The sequence below is a fragment of the Protopterus annectens genome, chromosome 1.part0 (genome assembly GCF_019279795.1).
Source record: "Protopterus annectens isolate FY-2018-M chromosome 1.part0, PAN1.0, whole genome shotgun sequence".
Lineage (NCBI taxonomy): Eukaryota > Metazoa > Chordata > Ceratodontiformes > Protopteridae > Protopterus > Protopterus annectens.
This window is the reverse complement of record NC_056725.1, coordinates 885,053,904-885,075,058: the sequence shown is the minus strand read 5'-3', so window position 1 is coordinate 885,075,058 and position 21,155 is coordinate 885,053,904. Positions and strand designations below refer to the sequence as shown.

The following is a 21,155-nucleotide window of genomic DNA, read 5'->3' as shown; positions in this document are numbered from 1 at the left end:
ATACGTAGATTTGATGAACCATGTACTATCAATAGTGACCGACCAGGAAACTTTTTTTAACAATTCCCTGACTAAAGAGGTATGCAAGACTTTTAATACTAAGTTGAATCTTCCCTGTCCCAACCACCCACAGTCATCTGGATTAGTAAAGAGGGTGAATAGGACTGTTAAAAATAAGAGTTGAAAGATTTGTGCTGAAACAGTCCTTAAATGGCCAAAAGCACTTCCTTTAGCACTAATGGGTGTGAGGAGTACATTGAATACTATAAGGAGATTGAGCCCCTATGAGATATTAATGGGGAGACCCATGGCCCTTCCAGCTACTCTTCATGTGTAAAATGAAGAATTAACTCTATTGGATGATGCTATATTGTCTGACTGCAGAAAAATTACTCATTTCTTGCAGCAATACCACAAAACTGTATGAATGACTCTTCTTCAACCTCCAGACCAGCCCTGTCACCAACTGCAGCCTGGTGGTTGGGTTTATGTTATGTTCCAGAGAAAAGACTGTTTAAATCCAAAGTGGAAAAGCCCTTTCCAGGTCCTGCTTACCACCTTCACAGCAATCCACTGTGTAGGACTACCAACTTGGATTCACTCATTGAATTGTAAAAAGAGTTGTTGTGTGGAAGTTACAGAGAAATCATCTTTGTCAGTGAAGGAAGATCGAAATGTGAAGGATGAATCATCTGCTCCAGTGAAGGATGAAAAGAAAAATCAACTCAGATGACAGTCCATGATGAATCCAGTGACAGAAGGTACTGTTACTTTAGTTTTGTTGCTGTTTCCTTTTATAAACTGGTCAAAAAATAGTTTTATGTTGGTTCATTGACAGCATGCTGTGGATTTAAATGTGACAAACTGTTGGATGTTTTCACATATACCACATCATTCTAAGACAGGGAATCCCATGATTCCAATCCCTGCATATCAAGTGACATTTGAAAAGGAACTTGTTGACATTAATCTAACTTGGTATAATATGACTAACTTTTCAAAAGTTGCATCTCTTCTGCTTGCAACTGCAAATCGTGGAGACACATGTTATGCCAGAAATTAGACTGTATCAGTGGGAACCACCAGATGCAACAACATTAGACATAAACGTGTGCTGAACTCTTTATACTTAAAAAGCTATGACTGGGGGCATGGCATGATCATGATAGAGGATTGTTACTACATTTGCGGTGATTTTGCCTACCCATGGTTGCTTACAAACTCATCTAAATGTTGTTTTGTAGGCTATATCACTCCTGCTATTCAAAATTGTGAGAACCCACCAGCAGGCAGACTGAAAAATAAAAGGGCAATTCACTGGGCACAACAAGTATTTATGATCTTTACTCCTGGGTATGGAGAGCAAAATAAAGTGCTCAAAATCACCATGCTTGCTCAAATTCTTCAGGAGGTAACAAACCATACTTTACATCACATCAGGATGGCAAATCGAGAAATGACTAAAAGTTTAACTGTGGTATTACAAAACTGGCTGGTACTCAACATAATGCTAGCTGCTGGGCTGCAGTAATTTGCCCTAATAGGAAGTCATTATTGTTCCTATATTAATGACTATCATGATGAATAAAAAAGTTAGCCACTTTCATGGAGCAAAGAGCCAAGGATCTGGGCAGTACAGTTAAACAGTGGACACTTTTTGGATGGTTGGTAGTGCATTTGGTAACCTAGGACTAGTATACTACAAGGTATCATTATAATAATTGGTATTACTCTTTTAGTTGTTTTAATATTTTCTGTTCTACAGGCTGTGATTACAAAATGCTTAATATCACCTGCACATACAATGCCGATTAAAAAATCATGAAATGATGAAACAAATTATTAAACATAATAAATACTATGATGTTGAAGCATATTTTATCAAATTAAGAAAAATCAGAATATAATTGTGGATGACCCTCATAGTGTCAGAGAAAGGACTGTTATGGAATGTTATTATGTCTCATGTTTATTCTTCACAAAATGTATATTGTCTTGTAGTTCTTTTCACAAATGACTGAAATAAAATGTTTATGTTTATGTAAAAAAATTAAAAAACAGTGCATGATTATGTAAGATATAGTTTTATCTAAGTAGCAGCTTTATATTTCAAGTGTCTTTCAGTTGCATTCTCCCTGTTTTTACTGACAGTTAAAGGCAAAGTAACTGCTAAAGAAGTTAAGGGATGTTATGCTATGTTTGTGTTTGAAAAATTAGTAAATTGTGTCAGGTATCTGTGGAAACCAAATTAATTAACATTGCTCCGACCTTCTCAGACTGGGGGATGAGTCTTTACAATGATGTATGTGAGACAGTGTGTACTGGTATCAAATATTACAAAGTTGCAGGCCAATAAATCTTAAGCACAGGTGGTTATGTTTTAAAAATGCTTATTTGTCAAGTGTTCACATAAAGCTCCAAGCAAGAATTATGAGGTCATAAAATATATAAAAATTGTATTATTTGTTAAAAGCTATGTAATCTCAGAGTTCTGCATGCATGAAACTGATAAGAAAGAAGTATAAAAAATTAAAGGTTTCTTTGTTCTTGGAGATGATCTGAAAATGTAAGTAGTCAGTCAGTCTCCCAGCACTGTTTATAGAATAAACAAGTACTTTGCACATCCTAAAGCATAGACTCAAGACTAAAATGTAAAATTCTTTGTTATTTACTTGTGAACTTTAACACTTCCAATGATTGAGATCTCGTTAAAGGTTAATGTTACTGAGATTAGTGACAAGGTATGTGACTATGTGGCTACCTGTATAAGTGTATGCAGAAGGATGTGTGGCCACAGGTGTGTGTGTGTGTGTGTGTGTGTGTGTGTGTGTGTGTCTGTAGCGACTGTGTGTCTACCTGGTTGGTTGCAGAGGGGGGTTAGTTAGGGGCTAGGTAGGGTAGATGGGTGTGCGTGTAAATTTATACATGAATGGGTGAGTGTGTCAGTGCATGTAGATCAGGGTGTGTGTGTGTGTGTGTGTGTGTGTGTGTGTGTGTGTGTGTGTGTGTGTGTGTGTGTGTGTGTGTGTGTGTGTGTGTGTGTGTGTGTGTGTGTGTGTGTGTGTGTGTGTGTGTGTGTGTGTGTGTGTGTGTGTGTGTGTGTGTGTGTGTGTGTGTGTGTGTGTGTGTGTGTGTGTGTGTGTGTGTGTGTGTGTGTGTGTGTGTGTGTGTGTGTGTGTGTGTGTGTGTGTGTGTATGTGTGTGTGTTAGTGAATGCATGGATGTGTGAATATTTGTATAGGAGGGGCTGTCATACCTCCAGACTCCCCTAGACTAACGAGTAAATCCTGCAATATTGAGGGCTGAGAGAATACTAGATACCAGGGTCACTCTTTATATCGTTCCCTAAAGGCACCTCATTCAGCACTAATAAGCAGCTCTTTAGCAGAGCTTTACTCATCTACACTATCACTAGACATCAGGGATAATCTTACATATTACCATGTCTTTGAAAAAAAAGGTTACCCTGTACCCTCAGCAAACACCCCAGCTTCTTAACAGAGTATTATCTCTCTCTGCTCCACCACTAGGTGCAAACAATGTTTGTAACCTATTACCTTTAAGTCTTTGAAAAAAATAATGTAACGTAAAACAGGGGCAAATGTTTTGAACCTTCCACCCATGGCACAGAACAACACATAGCCTTATCCCTGTACACTATTTAAGGAGTCATTCTATTGTTGTGAATTGTTTACATTATAAGGAGTAAGAATCTCTAATGTCTGGCATTATCCACTGACAGCAATGATCCATAAGATTTGATGGACACAGCACAGATGAGAACCAACATCAAAAACATTATGTAAAATTTGGGTCAATTAAGAAGGATAGGGTATGTTTGTGCATGTGTATGTGTGTGTGTTGGGGTGTCCACCATACTTGTATATTGCCATGTTAAGGCTTTGGGTCAAAGCTAGGAACACTAGATAACACAAGGGAAGTTTTTTTTAATATCACTACAAGTTGCTTAAAAGGTTACTAGAGCAACAAGTCAAGCAACATGATGCAGTTTGAGAGCAGATAAGTAAAGAGAATGAATCTCTAATGTCTGGCATTACTGATTGATTATAGCCATCTGTGGTTTTACAAGAAAAAGGGAAAACAATCAGGCTATAGTAGGGCATTCTATCTAGTGACTGGTAAGATGTCCTGTGGTGTGTGCATGTTTGTGTTTGTCTGTGGGTGAGTATGTGTGTGAGGCTGAACGAGGGGATGCATTTGACAATGCGATACATAGGCTACCAGCAGTATGTCCAGCAAGAAAGTGTGCACTAGCAGTAATGCTATGCAATTCAGCAACATGCATATTAGCCAATAATGGTTCTTTCCTCATTACAGCTTATATGTCTGAATCACAGTTTTTGCATTTGCAGAAATAGTCCCTTTTGACTGTAGCACTTATTACATAGTGAAATTCGATTTTAATCCCAGTGCAAGTTTCTGCATTAACACATGCTGTTAAACGTGAAGCCATGTATCTGAGAGATATTTTTGTTTCAAATAATATGCTCCTCATGATAAAATGTCTTTTGTCATAGGAAGTTGTGCTGTTAGTCACACTATGTATGTCCAAGGTGTATCTTGTTGTAAGGAAACTGCCAATATAAATATTCCATAGGAAAGCAACTTTAAACATGTACTTCAGAACAATAGTGGTTCTAAATTGTGCTGCTTTCAGTTAAACACACTTTTTCATTCAATGTGATACTTATTATAAATGCCTTACTTCTTTTTCAGAACAAAATGTGAAAGACATTTATCATAGCAGATTATAAAAATATTAAATGATTTGCCATAATCCAGAAATTACATCAAAGTTCAGTCTTGTTAGATTACAAATAAAGCCTCTTTTGTTCTTAGGAAATACAGACTGCATTATCCTTATTTAGCAACAAGCATGATATTTGTTCTGACCTCTGAAGTATTATTCACCTACAAAAACAAATAAAACTATCACAGACATTTTGCTTACTTGCCGTCTATACAATAAATGTTGCAGTTAGTACAAGCACAAGTGAAAAAAAGAAATTGACTGAAATGCATGTACTATCTATCTTGTGAAGTAATTTTTATTGGGTGGCATGTCATATTATTCATTAAACAATTACTGTTTTCCATAACTTAAAAAAGAGCAGTGGTTTTCCTTATTTGAAATATCTGTTTTTTGTACTGTTAGCTTGTACTTGAGGTAAAATGGAGGAAATACAATGTGTTTCTATTTAGTCAACCCTGACTTCTGCTTTTTATTAAGGGAAATCAGCTTAAATGTCTCTGATTAATTTGTTTTACATGCTTTTTCATTTTCTTGATTCTTAGGTTAAAATTGGTGATATATATAAAATAAACATAAAAATAAAGAATGGAATAAAAACAGAATATTTACCAAATAGTAAGCTTCTTTTAATGGTTCATTGCTTTCTAGTTTAAGTTCAAATGTGGAGCCAACCTATAACAGAGATACATCAGAAAACCAGATATAAATGTTGTATCTGTTTGCAGCACAATGAAAATTCAATATAGAGTAAAAGCACTTTGGAACTGACGCCATGCATTTAGTATTAGCAAGTAAATGAATAAAGAGTGCACATACCACTGGTACAGAGGAGGGTGCTCGAATCCTGATAGCTGCATTACTGTAAGATTTGTATAATTTAGTAACAAAATGAGTGGCAACATAGTTCTTGAAGTTAGCCTAATGAAAAACAACAACAATAAAGGAAAATATTTCAGTAAAATGTTGGTTTAAAGTCACTTTGCATTTATAGACGAGGATACATTCAGAAAATTAATCATGCAGTGTCTGAACAATGAGAAAAGTGCATGAAAAAAAGAATTGTCTTTTACAGTCTAACATTCTAGTCTAGTGCAGTCAATCATGAACATAAGTTCATATGCATTTATTTAATATTTACTTAGTGATTTTTCAACTTTTTAAGTGTTCTGATTTTGTTTTGCAATAGCAGCATTACCTACAGTTGTAACTCTTATTAAGTATTTTCTTGGTGGAATTATGTATTTCCTAGCTGAAATTATCATGACACAGAGCTGCTACTGGAATTCTGAAACTTAGTTTTTTTGTGACCCTCACTCCCAGCATTATGTCATGTTAGGTGAAAGTGCTAGAGTACAGTTGGAAATAAAGTGTGGCAGGTTTACTCAGAGACTTACTCTTATTTTTTCCTAGGTTTTAAGCATGACAACATCAAAACAATGTAAATGCAGTCAAATTCAGTTTTTAATCTAATCAGTATTGCATTGGGTGTTTTACTATTTTACACAGCAGTTATTTTCAAAGTGTTACTTTATGTTTGAACAATGATGATATAGTCTGCATCTGTGTGTTGTACTGCAGGTTGCTTCATGCTTATAGTTTGTTTTGAAAAATGGTTTGAGTGCTATGTTCAGTTTCTGTGGAAATAGTTATTCATGTATTTAATACTGGTTAGTGTCGAAGCAAAGATGATGCCAGCATCCTAGCTGACAGGTTTAGCGCAAACTCCCCCCCCCTCCCCACCAAAAGGGCAAATATCTATCCCAGCAGAGTGCTGCCCCCCTGACATCTCAGAAGCTCAGGTAAGAGCCGCCCTCGCCAAAGAAAAAAAAACAGCATCAACGGGACCAGATGGTGTCCCGGGCTGCGTCCTACATGAACTCCAAGAAGAGCTAAACCCAAACATAAAACTACTGTTCAATCTCAGCCTTACTACAGGATATGTGCCCAAAGAGTGGCGTACAGCAACAGTGGTCACTCTCCATAAAGGTGGTTCCTCAATGGATCCTGGAAACTATCGCCCCATAAGCCTGACTAGCTTGGTCTGCAAAACTATGGAAAGGATCATCATGGACCTCATAAATAAAGATATTGTGGACCTACAGACACTGGATCCTACCCAGTTTGGCTTTGGTAAGGGCAGATCCTGCCTCTTAAACCTGGTTGATTTCTTTGAAACAGTCACCAAGGCCATTGACGAGGGGAAGGTGGTCCACACAGCCTACCTGGACCTCGCAAAAGCCTCCGATACAATACCCCACTCGGGCATTATAGATAAGCTCACCAGCTTAAATATAAACCCCTATGTCACTAGATGGATTGCAAACTGGCTCAAGGACAGAACCCACATGGTTAGAATTGCTGGAGCCATGTCAGACTCCAAACCAGTTACAAGTGGTGTCCCACAAGGCTCAGTCCTGGGACCTCTCTTGTTCGGTATATATTTCTCAGAGGTACAGGCCAACACGGAAGGACTGCGGCTGACCAAGTTCGCAGATGACTGCAAACTGGGTGCCATAATCGACTCTCCAGCTAACACAAGCATCCTCCAAAAGGGCCTCATAGAAACAGACAACTGGTGCCAGAACCATGGCCTCAAGCTAAATGCCAAAAAGTGTATAGTCATCCCCTTTGGCAAAAACAAAGTGCCCACAAATTACCACATAGGTGGTAATCCATTAAGTACAGAAGAAGTAATTAGGGACCTGGGGACCCAAGTTGATACCAATCTCTCATTTGACAACCACGTGGCCAAAGTGGTTAGAAAAACATTTTATATAGCCCATCTAATCATGAAGGGATTCACATCTAGATCAGGGGAGGTCATCGTGCCTCTTTACTCATCCCTCATCAGGCCCATAATTGAGTACAATGCCCCTTTGGGGATGTACCTTACCAGACACCTGCAGCAACTGGAAAGACCCCAAAAGTACCTCACCAAGAGGATCAAAGGGCTCAAACAGATGCCATATGCTGCCCGGTTAAAGAAACTCCAGCTCTACTCAGTGGCATACCGCCTGTTCAGAGGCGATCTGTGCCTGACGTATAAAGCCATGTCCAACCCGGAATTAATGGACATGCTGCACCTCAGAAAATCCAAATCCCATCAAGCTACGTGTTCGAGAGACTTGAACATCAGCACTGAAATAAATAGGACATGCTGGAGGGACAGATTCATAACCCAGAGGCTGCCTTCACTCTGGAATAAAATCCCAGTCCTGGTTAGGCAGAGTCCCTCATTGACTCTCTTCAAGAGGAATCTTGATGAATGGATGGGAGATCATTGGTTTACCCTGGGTATCACTTCTGTGTCACTGTTAGACAGAGGCACAGTATACTAACCTCGAAAAAGGGCATAGCAAAATAAATTTAAAATGGGTGGCAAAAGCCAAACACATTCTGGCTAGGCTTATAAATGCCCTAGGGCAGATAGCCTAGTATGAACCTATGAACCTATGAACCTATGATAATAATGTTACTTGTGGTGTGCATATCTGTCAACTGCCCACAATATTGCAAAATGTCTCTGACTGGGTTTTCACTCACACTTGAGGAACTTTAATAAAATACTACTGCATATTTCATAGACGACTCTCATAAGCACATCCTAATCTATCTCCATGATCTTCTCCCATCAATATCATTATTCCACCCTCCATTTTTTTTCAGGAATAAGCTTTTGTTCCTTTGTAAACTGGCCTACATACCTTTCTTACAGTTTTGTACTACATTTGTGTCAGAAATGAAAATAAAATAGTTCAGATTACACTCAGCAAAATGAAAATAATACACCAAATTTCACTCCTTTGCCAAAGAGCAATTGAGAGAATGCATGTGAGTGTGTGTGTGTGTGTGTGTGTGTGTGTGTGTGTGTGTGTGTGTGTGTGTGTGTGTGTGTGTGTGTGTAACAATTTATGAGAACAGCTTCTGTAAGGATTATTATAGAGCCATACCATTTACTAACTTCACTCCTACATATCAGACACAAACACTCTACTTATACACATAGTGCTGCCACTAAAAACATACCCAAAGACAGTGCACCACTGTGAATCAACACAGATAACACTAAACATGACCTCAGATTTGAAGTAATGCCTTCACTAGTATAAATATGGACGTCTACCCTTCCACTGAAACAGACTCTTGTCAATTCAGCAATGACTGAAATCTAAGTGTTGAAAACCTAAACATTGATCGAAAAAAACTGAAAACAACAAGCACACAATGTTTTTGTAGTGGGTTGTACCCCCCACACCCCCTGCAAATTATATACACAAACTCTAATACCTCAGTACAGTGGGAAAAGGACATATTCCTTGATCCTAAGTAGAAAACGAAAATGAAACATGTAGACTAGTAAAACAAACTAGGCAAGTCTGTATAGCATGGACTTATTTAATATAAAATAAATAAAATTCAATACAAAAACAAAACTCAGAGCAGACTTAGTGAAACTTATTAAAACAAACAAATGATACTGAGCGCTTTCACCCCTGCTCACTTGGGGTATCATCAGAGTATCAGTTGCTGAATGTCACATTTCATTTAAATAGTCAGACTGATATCAATTAACCAATCACAATACAATAAATGTAGTAAAATATAGTACCTATGCTATAATGTAATGTGATATAGTATAAAATAACATAAAATAACATAAAATAAATTGACTAAACTCAAACGCCTCTATTATCAACCCAAAATATTCAAACTTAATTTAATTTAAAAATCCTAATATAATAATTTAATAGTTAACTTATATGAAAAAACCTTGCTAAAGTTGAAAATGCATTAAAAATGTATTTAAAATGTATAAGTTAACTTAAAGAACTGTATAAATTAATACAGAAAATATGAACGTCTTGATCCTCACCATAGTGCAATCTTATACTGACAAAGCATTGATTAGCTGATATTCAATCAACTGTAGCAGGTTTGTCATCTTTCAACCAATGGACTCTGCTCCCATGTGAGTGTGTGTGTGTGTGTGTGTGTGTGTGTGTGTGTGTGTGTGTGTGTGTGTGTGTGTGTGTGTATAGATATAAGCAGCAAAGGAAATTCTTTATATCCTAACAGAACCATGCTATTTGAGATTTCACAAATGCCTTTCATTATGGTATGTTGAAAGCCACACAAACTCATCAAATTCACTGTCATCTGAACTTTCTGATGAACTCAACTCAAGGCATAGCTCTCAACTTCTTAGAGTAAGAAATCTGCACAAAACCATAAATAAAAAGGGGACACAGGCCCAAAAATAGGGACAAATTTTAAATATTGCTCTTACAAACTTAGAAAATTAGTAGAATAACAGGGTTTACATTAGCATGAATGTTCTGAGTGGTATGAAGACCAAAACTCAAATGTCTTTCATTATTTTTTTTTTCAATAATAAATCTTTATTATTTTATCATTTTCAATACAAACTTAAAACAAAAACAGAATTAAAGATAAATACCAAATAATGTTTCTAATAATGTCACCATAACATATATATAATATTTACATGAATGCTTCCAACTGTAATATTAATTTATACAAGAAGATATAAAAATGATTAAGAATGATTCAAGTAATAAACTACTTGTATTTAAAAAGTTTCCTTAAAATGTATACATAACTCAGAATACATTTAGGTTCAAAATATTACGCCAGTATAATATTAAACACTTATCCCATATTTTCGGATTATTGATATTTTTATTATGATCATGAATAAGTAATTTGTGGGCTAATATATGTCTCATTGCTAGAATCTTAAAGTTATCCCATGAGGTTTGAGATGGGTTTAACCAATTTGTAGCTATATATAGTTTCATTAATAAGAAGATATTAATAAATATAGTGATTTGTGATCTAGAAAGTTCTTTCAGAGGGATATGTAAAATCATAAATTCCCATGAAAGTGTTGAACTTTCATAGCCCATCTTTTTGAGTTGTATTTTTAAAGAATTCCAAAGTTTATAAATGCATTTGCAGCTCCAGAACATATGGAAAAGATCGGCAGATTGGTCTTTACAGTATGGACAATTTGGAGATTTTTTAGAATTTAATTTATGCAAGCTAGGGTGTGTATAATATGCATTATTCAACATCATAAGCTGAGTATATATCAACTTTTGAAGAGAGATAGATTTTGTTGTTAAGTTAATTGCTTTTAATATTTGATTTTCTTCTATCAATGGGATTTTATATTTCCAATATTTCAGCAAAAGAACTTTATCCTGAAATTTGAACTCTTTTATTAATTTATTTGCAGTGGTTATAAATTTAACATCTTGTTGAAGAGTTTGCCATAAGTTTGAGCATTTTGTTAAATCCTCATCTCTGGGTTTGAAATTCTTAAAGTAACTTATAGAGAGTTCCTTAATTTGTCTCAATATAACGAGATAAGCTTTAGGTAGATTCAATTCTTGTCTTATTTCATTAGCTGAATATTTGAGATATGTGTAGATGTCAAATAAAGTTAAATTAACTATTAATGGGAAATTTTTAAGATCTATTAATTGATTATTTAGTCTCAAGTTGGGATTCCTATGAAAAGGTTGAAAGACCATCATATGCTGAGTAAAATCTAATGATTGAAATACATTTTGTATTGATGTTATATATAATTTAATGTGATCCATTATTGCATATAATTTCAACTTGTCTTTTCCTAGAAAGGGTAGTGCTTTAGGATTAATATTCAGATTCAGAATATGCTTATAATTCAAAATTACCCATGTTGGTGACCACTTAGTACTAAATGCATCATAATTAGTAATTCTTAAGAGTCTGTTAGAGTTTATTATTAAATAGTAGGTTTCAAAATTTGGTAAGTCCAATCCCCCTCTATTTTTTGGGGTCATTAATTTGTCATATGATATCCTAGTTTTCTTTGGCTCCCAAATAAATTTAGCTGACTCTTTATTAATTTGTTTAAAGAATTTCATAGAAATTAACACTTGAGCAGATCTGAAAATATATAATAAACTGGGTAATATATTCATTTTAATAATTGAAACTTTTGCTAATGCTGGTAATCTTAAATTATTCCATCTCCTAAAATTAGATATTATTTGATCCCAAACCATTTTAATATTAATAGTATAAAAATCTTTATCATCCGTGGAAAAGATAATACCCAAGTATTTAATATTATCTTTAAACTTAACCTGTTCCACCAATGGTAGAAGCGAAAAAGGTTTGGGAGTTCTTAAAAGGAATATATTTGTTTTTTTAAGATTCATTTTGTAGTTAGATATTTCTGCAAAGTCATCTACTGCTTTTAATAACTTTTTAGTGTCTAAAATTGGAGTTGTACAGTATATATTGAGATCATCCACAAAAGCTGCCATTGATATTTTAGTTCCATAAAGTATTGGGGCATTATGATATACATCCTGTATAATATATAAGAATAAGGGTTCTAGATATATATTGAATAGTAAAGGGGACAAAGGACAACCCTGATGGGTTCCATTTTTGATCTGTATTCTTTTAGAGAAAATGTTATTTATGTATAGAGTTGTATAAGGATTATCGTATAACATTTTTAACATTAGAACAAATTCTTGAGGTATATTAAAATATGGTAAAGAATCAAATAAAAAAATTATATTAACCCTATCAAAAGCCTTCTGTGCATCAGTTATGAGCGCATAAATATTTACATTTTTCTGTTTAGCATAAGCAATCAATGTATGAAGTGTTAGTGTATTATCACTAGTTTGTCTAGTAGTTATAAAGCCGGCTTGTTCATTAGATATTATTTGTTGTTGATTATTACAAGGTACATATACGTTTAAAAGTAAAATAGGTTTATCAAAAAGAGTGGAAGAAAGAATAACATAACACCATCTTCCTTCTTTATCTATTTTAGAGTCTAAAATGTTCCCTTGATATTGATTTTTAATGACTATAGCTACCCAAGCACTGTTAGTTTTACCTTCTGAGGCTACAACTTCTCTAATCCATTTCCTTTTCTTAATATCAACCCATTGATCATTAGTTAAATGCATTTCTTGAAATAGTATAAAAGACGCCTTAGCCTGCAAAAGTAAATGAAAAAATAATTTCCTCTTCTTTAAGTTCTGGAGCCCTTTTATGTTCCATGAGTCTATTTCCCACATTTCAATGGGTTATTTTATATAGTAGGCGTTTAAAAGGGAAAACATAAGATAAAATTAAAATAGTTTTAAAAACATATATAATTTGGGAGCATTCTTGAAATTCCGTCCTATACCAGTGCCTACCCACTCTACCCTGGACCAGGACATATATAGGTCTTGTATAGCGTAAAAAACTAAAAAGGTCAATAAAATAAACATATGTAAAATCTTCAAGTTATAACAACTCAAAAACATCCCATAGACAGAACCTATATTAACTAAATTTAATTCTACAAAGCCTAATCTAAACATTCCCTACCAAACACCTCTGTTCATCTATATCTCTTTTGTTAACTGTAAGTAAATCATGCTGAAGATATAACAATAACGTACAAAAAGCTTTCAATCGTTTTGATTAGCTAGCTATATATAAACAGTATAGATCATTTATGATAGCATGCAAATGTCATTCAGTAAAATGAGAATCCAATATTTGGTCAACATTGTCTTCTATTATTTAAGCATCAAATACAGGAAGAAAATGAAAAAAAAAAAAACACCCTCTTCATGATATGTTATATCAATATAAAAATACAGGTATTAACAAAAACAGAAAATAATTAACTTTCCTAATGGATATATTAAGTCCTTCATTGTTTATATACTTCAGCTCGACACTATCTCCTAATATTATTAAGTGATGCCTAGCTCAATGTTTACACTATTACACCACTAGTGTAGTATAAAACTATGTCACATCTAACTAGTAATATATGAATTTTGTTATATGTTATACTTATATAGAATGTCTAGTGTAATTCCTATATACGTGTCACTCACTAGTATTAAGGGACTCAGTATGTCCTTTCAGACTAATTCTAAAGTAGTAAAACAGCATCTATTTATCTTAAAGAGAAAAGAAAAAAAAACAAATATTTCCTGTTCCCCATTTATCTATTATATACTACAAGACTTTAGCTATTATATGAAATGTAAATGTAATAGAATGTTCCTATCTGCTTAAATTACTCTAAAACATCATCGTTTTATGTTGTTCATACATTACAGAGCTTAAAACAGTTCTCTTCGGATTTCCAAGCCTGGAAACCATACAAAATGCTCGCGATGGAGGACAGTTAATAGAGCCGGACTTCCGGAAGCACCACAGTAAAAACCGCACCCTCAGCAGCATCTAAGGCATTTCCTGTCTCCTCGTCGGTGTGCAGACTTCTTGAAAGCCATAAAACTTCGGGAATCACTCGCTGATGACCAAGATCAACAAAACAAAGTCCTTATCTAATCCAGAAGAGGCCTAAAGCACTAAAAATGAAAACAAAGGATTACCAAAACCTCGAGCCACAGCAACAGATGAATCCGACCTAGGATAGTGTGCCAGTCTCAACGGGAAGCCAGATCAAGTCTCAGAGACAGGTAAGCACTTAAAAACCTTCAAAAAGACAATTTTTTGCCTCATTTTTTGTTGAAACAGAATATTTAGACCCATCCATTGTAAATATTAACATATTAGGATATTTCATTTGAAATTTTATATGCTTATCAATAAGAAACTTACAATATGAAGATAGTGACTGTCTAGCTTGTCTGACTTGTAAAGGCAAATCCTGAGCCAGAAAAATTCTATTGTTCCACATAATATATCCTCCACTTTTTTTAGCTGTTATAAGAATTTTACTGACATCTCGGTAGTTAAGTATTTTAACATAGTTCGAAGCTTGTGATTCTCTCAGAGCTCTATGTGCACTTTCTATGATTATTTGTTTTATCATGTCAGAGTCTTTAAGAAGTACTGTGGGTATTTGTGTAATAGATGGAATTAACTCATTATATTGAACAGATTCCGGGATTCCTCTAATAATTATATTGTTTCTCCTGGATCTCGCCTCTAGATCAGTAAGCTTAGTTTGAATAGCAAGAATGTCCAGATCATGTGTATCTGATTTTTTTGCAAGCAGAGTTAATTTGTCTTCATTTTCCTGATATCCGAGCTTCAGTCTTGTCCATTCTTTCAAGAATTTGAGTACAGGAAATTCCAAAAGTTTGTATTTGTGTAGTTAGTTCTTTCAGAGCCTCTTGAATAGGTAACAAAGCAGTCTTGATGTCTTCCATGTTTAGCACTTGATCAGATTTAGTTTTGCTCCCTGTTTTTTGCTGTTCCTGCTGTTTTATAATTTTTTGCCTTTTGGAAATTACTTCTTTCTTTGGTGACTGCAGTTCTGAAAGTTTTGTTTTGGTAATAGTTATGTCCATAGTTTTTTCCTTTTTCGACATTTTATATCAGTACAGAAACTCAGAATGTACCGAGCATACAATTCCTTTATTTGATTCTCTCTTCAGAGCCAGCTAATCTACTATAATCCTGTTAAATATTGTATTTTTCCTTGGTTTTTTCTCTTCTTGAAGGACAGTTAAATGAAGTTGTACTTATTCTTACGAAGATTTATTGTTAAAAAGTTCTTGGTATCACTTCAGGGTTTAGATTTCCTCAGGTTATCCGAAGAGCTGTAGTTCAGCAGTACTCACAGAATGGCAGCCATCTTTGAAAATCCGTCTTTCATTATTTTTTAACTTTATTCTTTAATGATCTGCCACTAATTTGCCAGAATTTTTTTTTTTTTTTTTGAAAACAGACCAAAAATATGAGGCAAAAATCTGGACATTTTGCAAAAAATCTGTATAGTTGAGAGGCATGACTCAGGGTCACCCTTGTAAGGATTTAAAACTTCAGCATCAGAAATTAAACAAACAAGTTGGAAATCCCTGGTATCACTAGGGAAAAAATACCCCAGTCCTCAGAAAAAGAAGTTATGTACCTACCATAACGTTCCATGTTAGTTGTCGTCTTCTCGCCTTCTTTCTTGGTGGTTGGGTTCAGAGCCAGTCCTCAGCTCCGACTCGGCCATCTTCAAAAGCTCGAGAGCTGCTTACTGGCTCGAGGTCTCCCCATATCCCATGATGCCTGGTGCTAGATACCCAGATCTCATTTGGTAAGTCTAACTGCAGACATAAAAAGGAAGGCATCCTATCCTATAATGCATAAACCCTACCAGAGAGGCTACTAGGCAGAGAGGAATAGCCAGAGAAGACTCAGCCAGTGAAAAGCCATAAGGAACTCTTCTTGGTCTACTAGGATAGGGGGATGGAAGGTGGGATGCAAAAAGAAGGCAAGCAGAAGACAACTAACATGGAATGTTATGGTAGGTACATAACTTCTTTATGTTAAGTTGTCTATCTCGCCTTCATTCTTGCTGGTTGGGACAGCGTCCCTAGCACCTAAAATCCTGGGTGGTTCATTGGAACAAACTCCTCAGAACAGTGGAACCAAAATCAGCTCTGCTCCTGGAAACGACATCCAACTTATAATGCGAAATGAAAGAATGTGGGTTGGCCCATGTAGCAGCAGCACAAATATATTCCATGGGCAACCTAGCCTGAAAGGCCACAGAAGGGGCTAAAGCTCTGGTGGAGTGACCTTTTGGTTTAACAGGCAATTCTTTATTCCTCAGTTGATAGATGAATGTGATGATAGTAGTCAACCATCTGGATAAGGTGACTTTCGAAACTGGAAGACCTTGTTTACCCTCAGCATAGGAAAGGAAAAGCTGGTCCGATTTTCTGATTCCTTAGTTCTGTGCAAATAAAAGCATAGTTGCCTGTGAACATCTAACTAATGCAATTTATATTCTGCCCTGTTGGAGTAGTTGGGAAAAAATACAGGAAGGTCAATGGACTGATTCAAGTTATTTTCAGAAAAGGCCTTAGGAAGGAAGGAAGGATTAGTCCTGAGAGCAACCCTGTCATTGTGGAACACTAGGTACGGAGGATGGTTACAAAGAGCCTGAAGTTCCGAAACTCTTCTGGCTGAAGTAATCGCTACCAGAAAGAGGGTTTTCCAAGTTAAAACTTCAAAGAACAAGATGCTGCAGGTTTGAAGGGGGGCAAAATTAGAGAAGCTAGAATCAAATTTAGATCCCACGGAGGTGGAGGATCTCTCACTGGGGGCCTGAGCAGAGTGGTCCCTTTGAGAAAGGCTTTACATAGCTTATGAGACATGATATTATTTTCCAACAGGCCAATGTGAAAATTTGAAATTGCAGCTAACTGAATTCTAATTGTAGTGGAAGCAGACCCAGCATGAAAGAGTTCCACAAGAAATTCCAAAATGTGGTGTAAAGGGGCTGAAAAGGGGTCTATACTCTTAGCCTCTGCCCAGGAAGAAAAACGTTTCCACTTACTAGCCTAGGTTTTTCTAGTCATAGACTTGTGTGATGATAAAATAATTTTGCGCACAGAGGGGGAGATATCAGGAAGCCTGGCTAAAGTTGAAAGTGGAGCAACCAAGCAGTGAGCTGGAGAGATTGCAGGGATTGGTGCAGCCTGCCCGATTGATGGATCAGAAGGTCTGGAACTGGGTCCAGAGTCCAAGGCTGCTCGAGAAGATAATGATGCAGGAATGGGAACCATATTTGTCGAGGCCAGTAAGGAGCAATGAGGATCATTTTGCAGCCCAATACAGTAGTTTTCTGCATTAGCTTCGGGATTAGGGGAAGTGAGGGAATGCATACAGAAGTCCCTGAGGCCAGTCGTGGACTAGAGCGTCTCTGGTGGAATGTCCAGGAAGTGGAAGGAGAGAGAAGAAATTGTTGCACTTGCTGTTGAAGGGGGTGGCAAAAAGGTCACAGCAAGGTTGGCCCCATTTGCAGAAGATTTGGTCCGCCACTACCTGATTCAGAGACTAATCGTGAGGCATGAGAATTGCTCTGCTCAGCCTAACTGCTATGACGTTGGATCTCCCAGGGATGTGCATTGTGATCAGAAACTGTTTGGAAGAGATCGCCCACTGCCAGAGTCTGAGTGCTTCTCAACATAGGGGGTAGGACCTGGTTCCGCCCTGCTTGTTGATGTACCACACTACTGACATATTGTCCATTTGAATTGCAATGGTCCCGGTAGGAAGAGAGTCTTGAAGAGCTTGCAACGGTAAAAGCACGGCCCTCATCTCCAAGACGTTTATATGCAGATGGTACCTGTGAGGTTGCCAGGTGCCTTGGACTGTTCTGCCCTGATAATACCCCCCACCCGATCAGGGAGGCATCCGTGGTCAGCATAGCAACTGGAGGGGGGAGTACAAATGGTCTGCCCTGGGGCAGTGATGTGGAGACCATCCACCACGGAAGGTGCTTTTTGCATGCTTGTGTGATCATAATCATGTGAGACACGGGAAGCTGATGGAAGGACCATTGGGTGAAAAGAAGCCACTGGAGAATCCTCATATGAAAACGAGCTAGAGGAATGAGTATGATCGCTGCTGCCATGAGACCCAAAGTTTGGAGGACGAACCTGGCTTGAATTCTTTTGCATCCAAATAAGACCTGCACATGTTGGCGAATGATTAACACCCTGTCTGGTGGAAGGCTGGCTGACATGTCTTTTGTATTTAAATTTGCGCCTATAAAGGTGATAGACTGACAGGGCGACAATGCAGATTTTTCGAAATTTATTGTGATACCTAGTCTGGAGCAAGTCTGGATAGTGTAGTCTCTGGCACTCAGAAGGTGATGCCTGGTGATAGCAGTGAGGAGCTAGTCATCTTGATATGGAAACACCTGGAATCCTTGCCATCTCAGGTGAGCGGTAACTACTGCCATAAATTTGGTGAACACCCTGGGGGCTGTGGTGAGACCAAAGGGCAGAGCTCTGAACTGATAATGGCTGGCTCCCAGCCGGAAGCAAAGGAATCTTCTGGAGCATCTATTTTGATGTGGTAGTACGCATCCTGAAGATCTATAGAGCACATCCAATTGTCCTGACCCAGAAAGGATAAAATGGACTGCAGCGTGACCATCCGAAACTTCATTCTTTGTACATACCTGTTTAGTCTGCTGAGATCCAGAATGGGCCTCCAGTCCCCTGTCTTTTTTGGTACCAAAAAGAACCTTGAGTAAATTCTGGATCCTTGCTGATCTGCTGGGACTTGCTGGATGGCCCTTTTTCTTAGCAGTTTTGAAACTTCTTGAACTGCTTGATCCCTTAGATTTGGTGGAACATCTGGAAGGGACTTGTTTAAAAATAAGGGAGTGCGAACAAAGGGAATTCTGTAGCCTCCGGATATAACAGACTGTACCCATTTGTCTTGTGTTATGTCTTGCCAGGCTCTTGGGTACAGCGATAATCTTCCCCTGACTGCCTCCAGAGGTGGGCAGCCAGGCAACCCTTCAGGGATGCTGGAAGGGCTTGTCAGAGAAGGATTCTCTGCTGCCCTGATTTTGCGGACCCCCTCTGCCACGAGGGCGGCGTCTGTTATTGTTCCCTCCTCTGCCCCTGGATGGGAACTCACCACATGTGTTAGGCAAGGCTCCCTTGGATTTACAGAACCACATCCTTCCACTCTTCTGACCCATAGGATATGGTCTGGAAGGAGTGGAAAAACAGACTCCCATGGCAGAGAGAGTCTTGCCTTCCTGCTCACACCTGGTAAGAGTGTCCTTCACCTGTGATCCAAAAAGAGAGGAACCATCAAAGGGGCTGTTGGTGAAAGATGCTCTGAAAGGTTCCGCAAAATTACATAGCCACATCCAAGCGTGCCTCCTTAGGGCAACGCCTGTGCCCGCGGCTCTACTCGCACCATCGGCTGCATAAGAAATGAGCCTCATGGAGGAGTTCACCACTGAAATAAGAGTCGCCAGCTGGGAGGCTGCCTTAGCCTGGGCCTCCTCAGCTGATAGATCTTGGAGGGTATCTCCAAGCTCTTTAAGGAGATCCCTTTGAAGTTGGGTAAAGTGGCACAAATAATTCAGAGACCTCATGGAAAATGTTGCTGAAGAGAACATCCGCTTCCCATATCTGTCCATCGTCCTGGACTCCTTGTTAGGGGGATGGACAGATGAAGAAGTTTCAGCCAACTCCTTCTTTGTGGCCGCCGCTACCACCATGGCATCAACAGAAACACCTTTGGCCAAAAGCTGTTTATCCTGTGGTGCAGTTATAAATTTAGTGGGTCTTTTGGGGGTCAGTTCCACTGTGTCTGGAGATGACCACGCCTTCTGAGCCACCACAGACATCAGTGGGTCGAAAGGTGGAGACACCCAGGAGGTGGAAGGTTGGGATCCAAATGCATCCAAGAATACTGACTCATCCTCGGAAGGACTCAGGGTAGTCCAGTTCCCCCTCTGCCTAAGCATCTCAAGGATGTCTGAGAAGGAGACATCTTCAGAGGGGGACCTTGGGGACCCTTCCAAATCCTCTAAGTTGGTATCTGATGTGACAGGCTCAGGGGAGTCAACATGCTTCCTCTTGCATTTCCTCTTACAAGGTGGCTCCTCCGAATGATCAGGGGAGGCCTCGGAAAAGGAAGATACACCCAAAGGGGTGCCCTGGAGCATTGGTTTCCCATGCTTGGGGTCTAGAGGAGGGGCAGAGGCAGACACAGGCACCATAGGGGGAGGAGCCAATGGGGATGATCGTGGGGCTGACTCAGGGGCCAGCACACTCCTCATGACCTTGAAGGCACTGCTGCTCAGATGCTGAGAAGGCTCCAGTTCAGAAGAGATCGGAATCCCTCTCCGCACCGAGGGGGAAGGCTCCGAAGCTGATGTAGGAGCAGAGCTCACCTGTGCTGAAGCTCTGAGGGGGAGAATGGGGTCAGACAAGGGTCCAATGTCACTCGCCCCTTCGGAGCGGATGAGGGAGTCTTGGCATCCATACCCCTCCAAGGACGGTACCAAGGAAGTGATCGGAGCTGACGATGGAACCGAAGAAGAAGGTATCAGTGCTGACGGTTCCACAACTCGAACCCCAATGAACTCTGGATCCAAACTCAAGAGAGGAGTCGGAGGAGGAATAACTGCAGACATGGATGGAGCCGAACCCTGATGAGGGGGGCTGGACAACATTTTTGCTAGGGCCTGCGATTTCAACAGCCTACTGACCACTCTCTCCACGTCATGATCTGAAAGCCTTGATGACCAAGAAGAGTGGGAGGACTGATGACTGCGCTCTGATTGGAGCATAGGTGACCTCGGAGCTGAGCGTATCGACTCCAGGGAGGGAGACCAGGATCTCTTTCGACTCCCCAACAGCTCCAAAGTGCATGTCAGGTGCACATCGGTTCCGGCCAAAACTGAGGCAGAAGGAGTAGCTTCACCCAATGATGGCTCCGAACTGAGAGCTGAAGATTTAGGTGGCTTGGAGGACTTCACAGGCTGAGCCTTAGCTGGTGAATCCTCAGGCTTAAGTAAACCCCGTAGGATTAACTTATTCCTACGCTCCTG

General features: G+C 38.5%; 1 protein-coding gene across 1 annotated transcript in view; it reads right to left on the bottom strand.

Moving 5' to 3' along the window:
- Nucleotides 1–21,155, bottom strand: part of LOC122796908 (CD109 antigen-like) — a 969,469-nt gene that overhangs the window by 497,335 nt on the left and 450,979 nt on the right. The window contains exons 12-13 of the mRNA XM_044065708.1: nt 5,591–5,692; nt 5,384–5,446 (exon numbers count right to left, since the gene is read on the bottom strand). Of these exons, the coding sequence (XP_043921643.1) occupies nt 5,384–5,446; nt 5,591–5,692 (165 nt within the window). The remainder of the gene's footprint in view (nt 1–5,383; nt 5,447–5,590; nt 5,693–21,155) is intronic.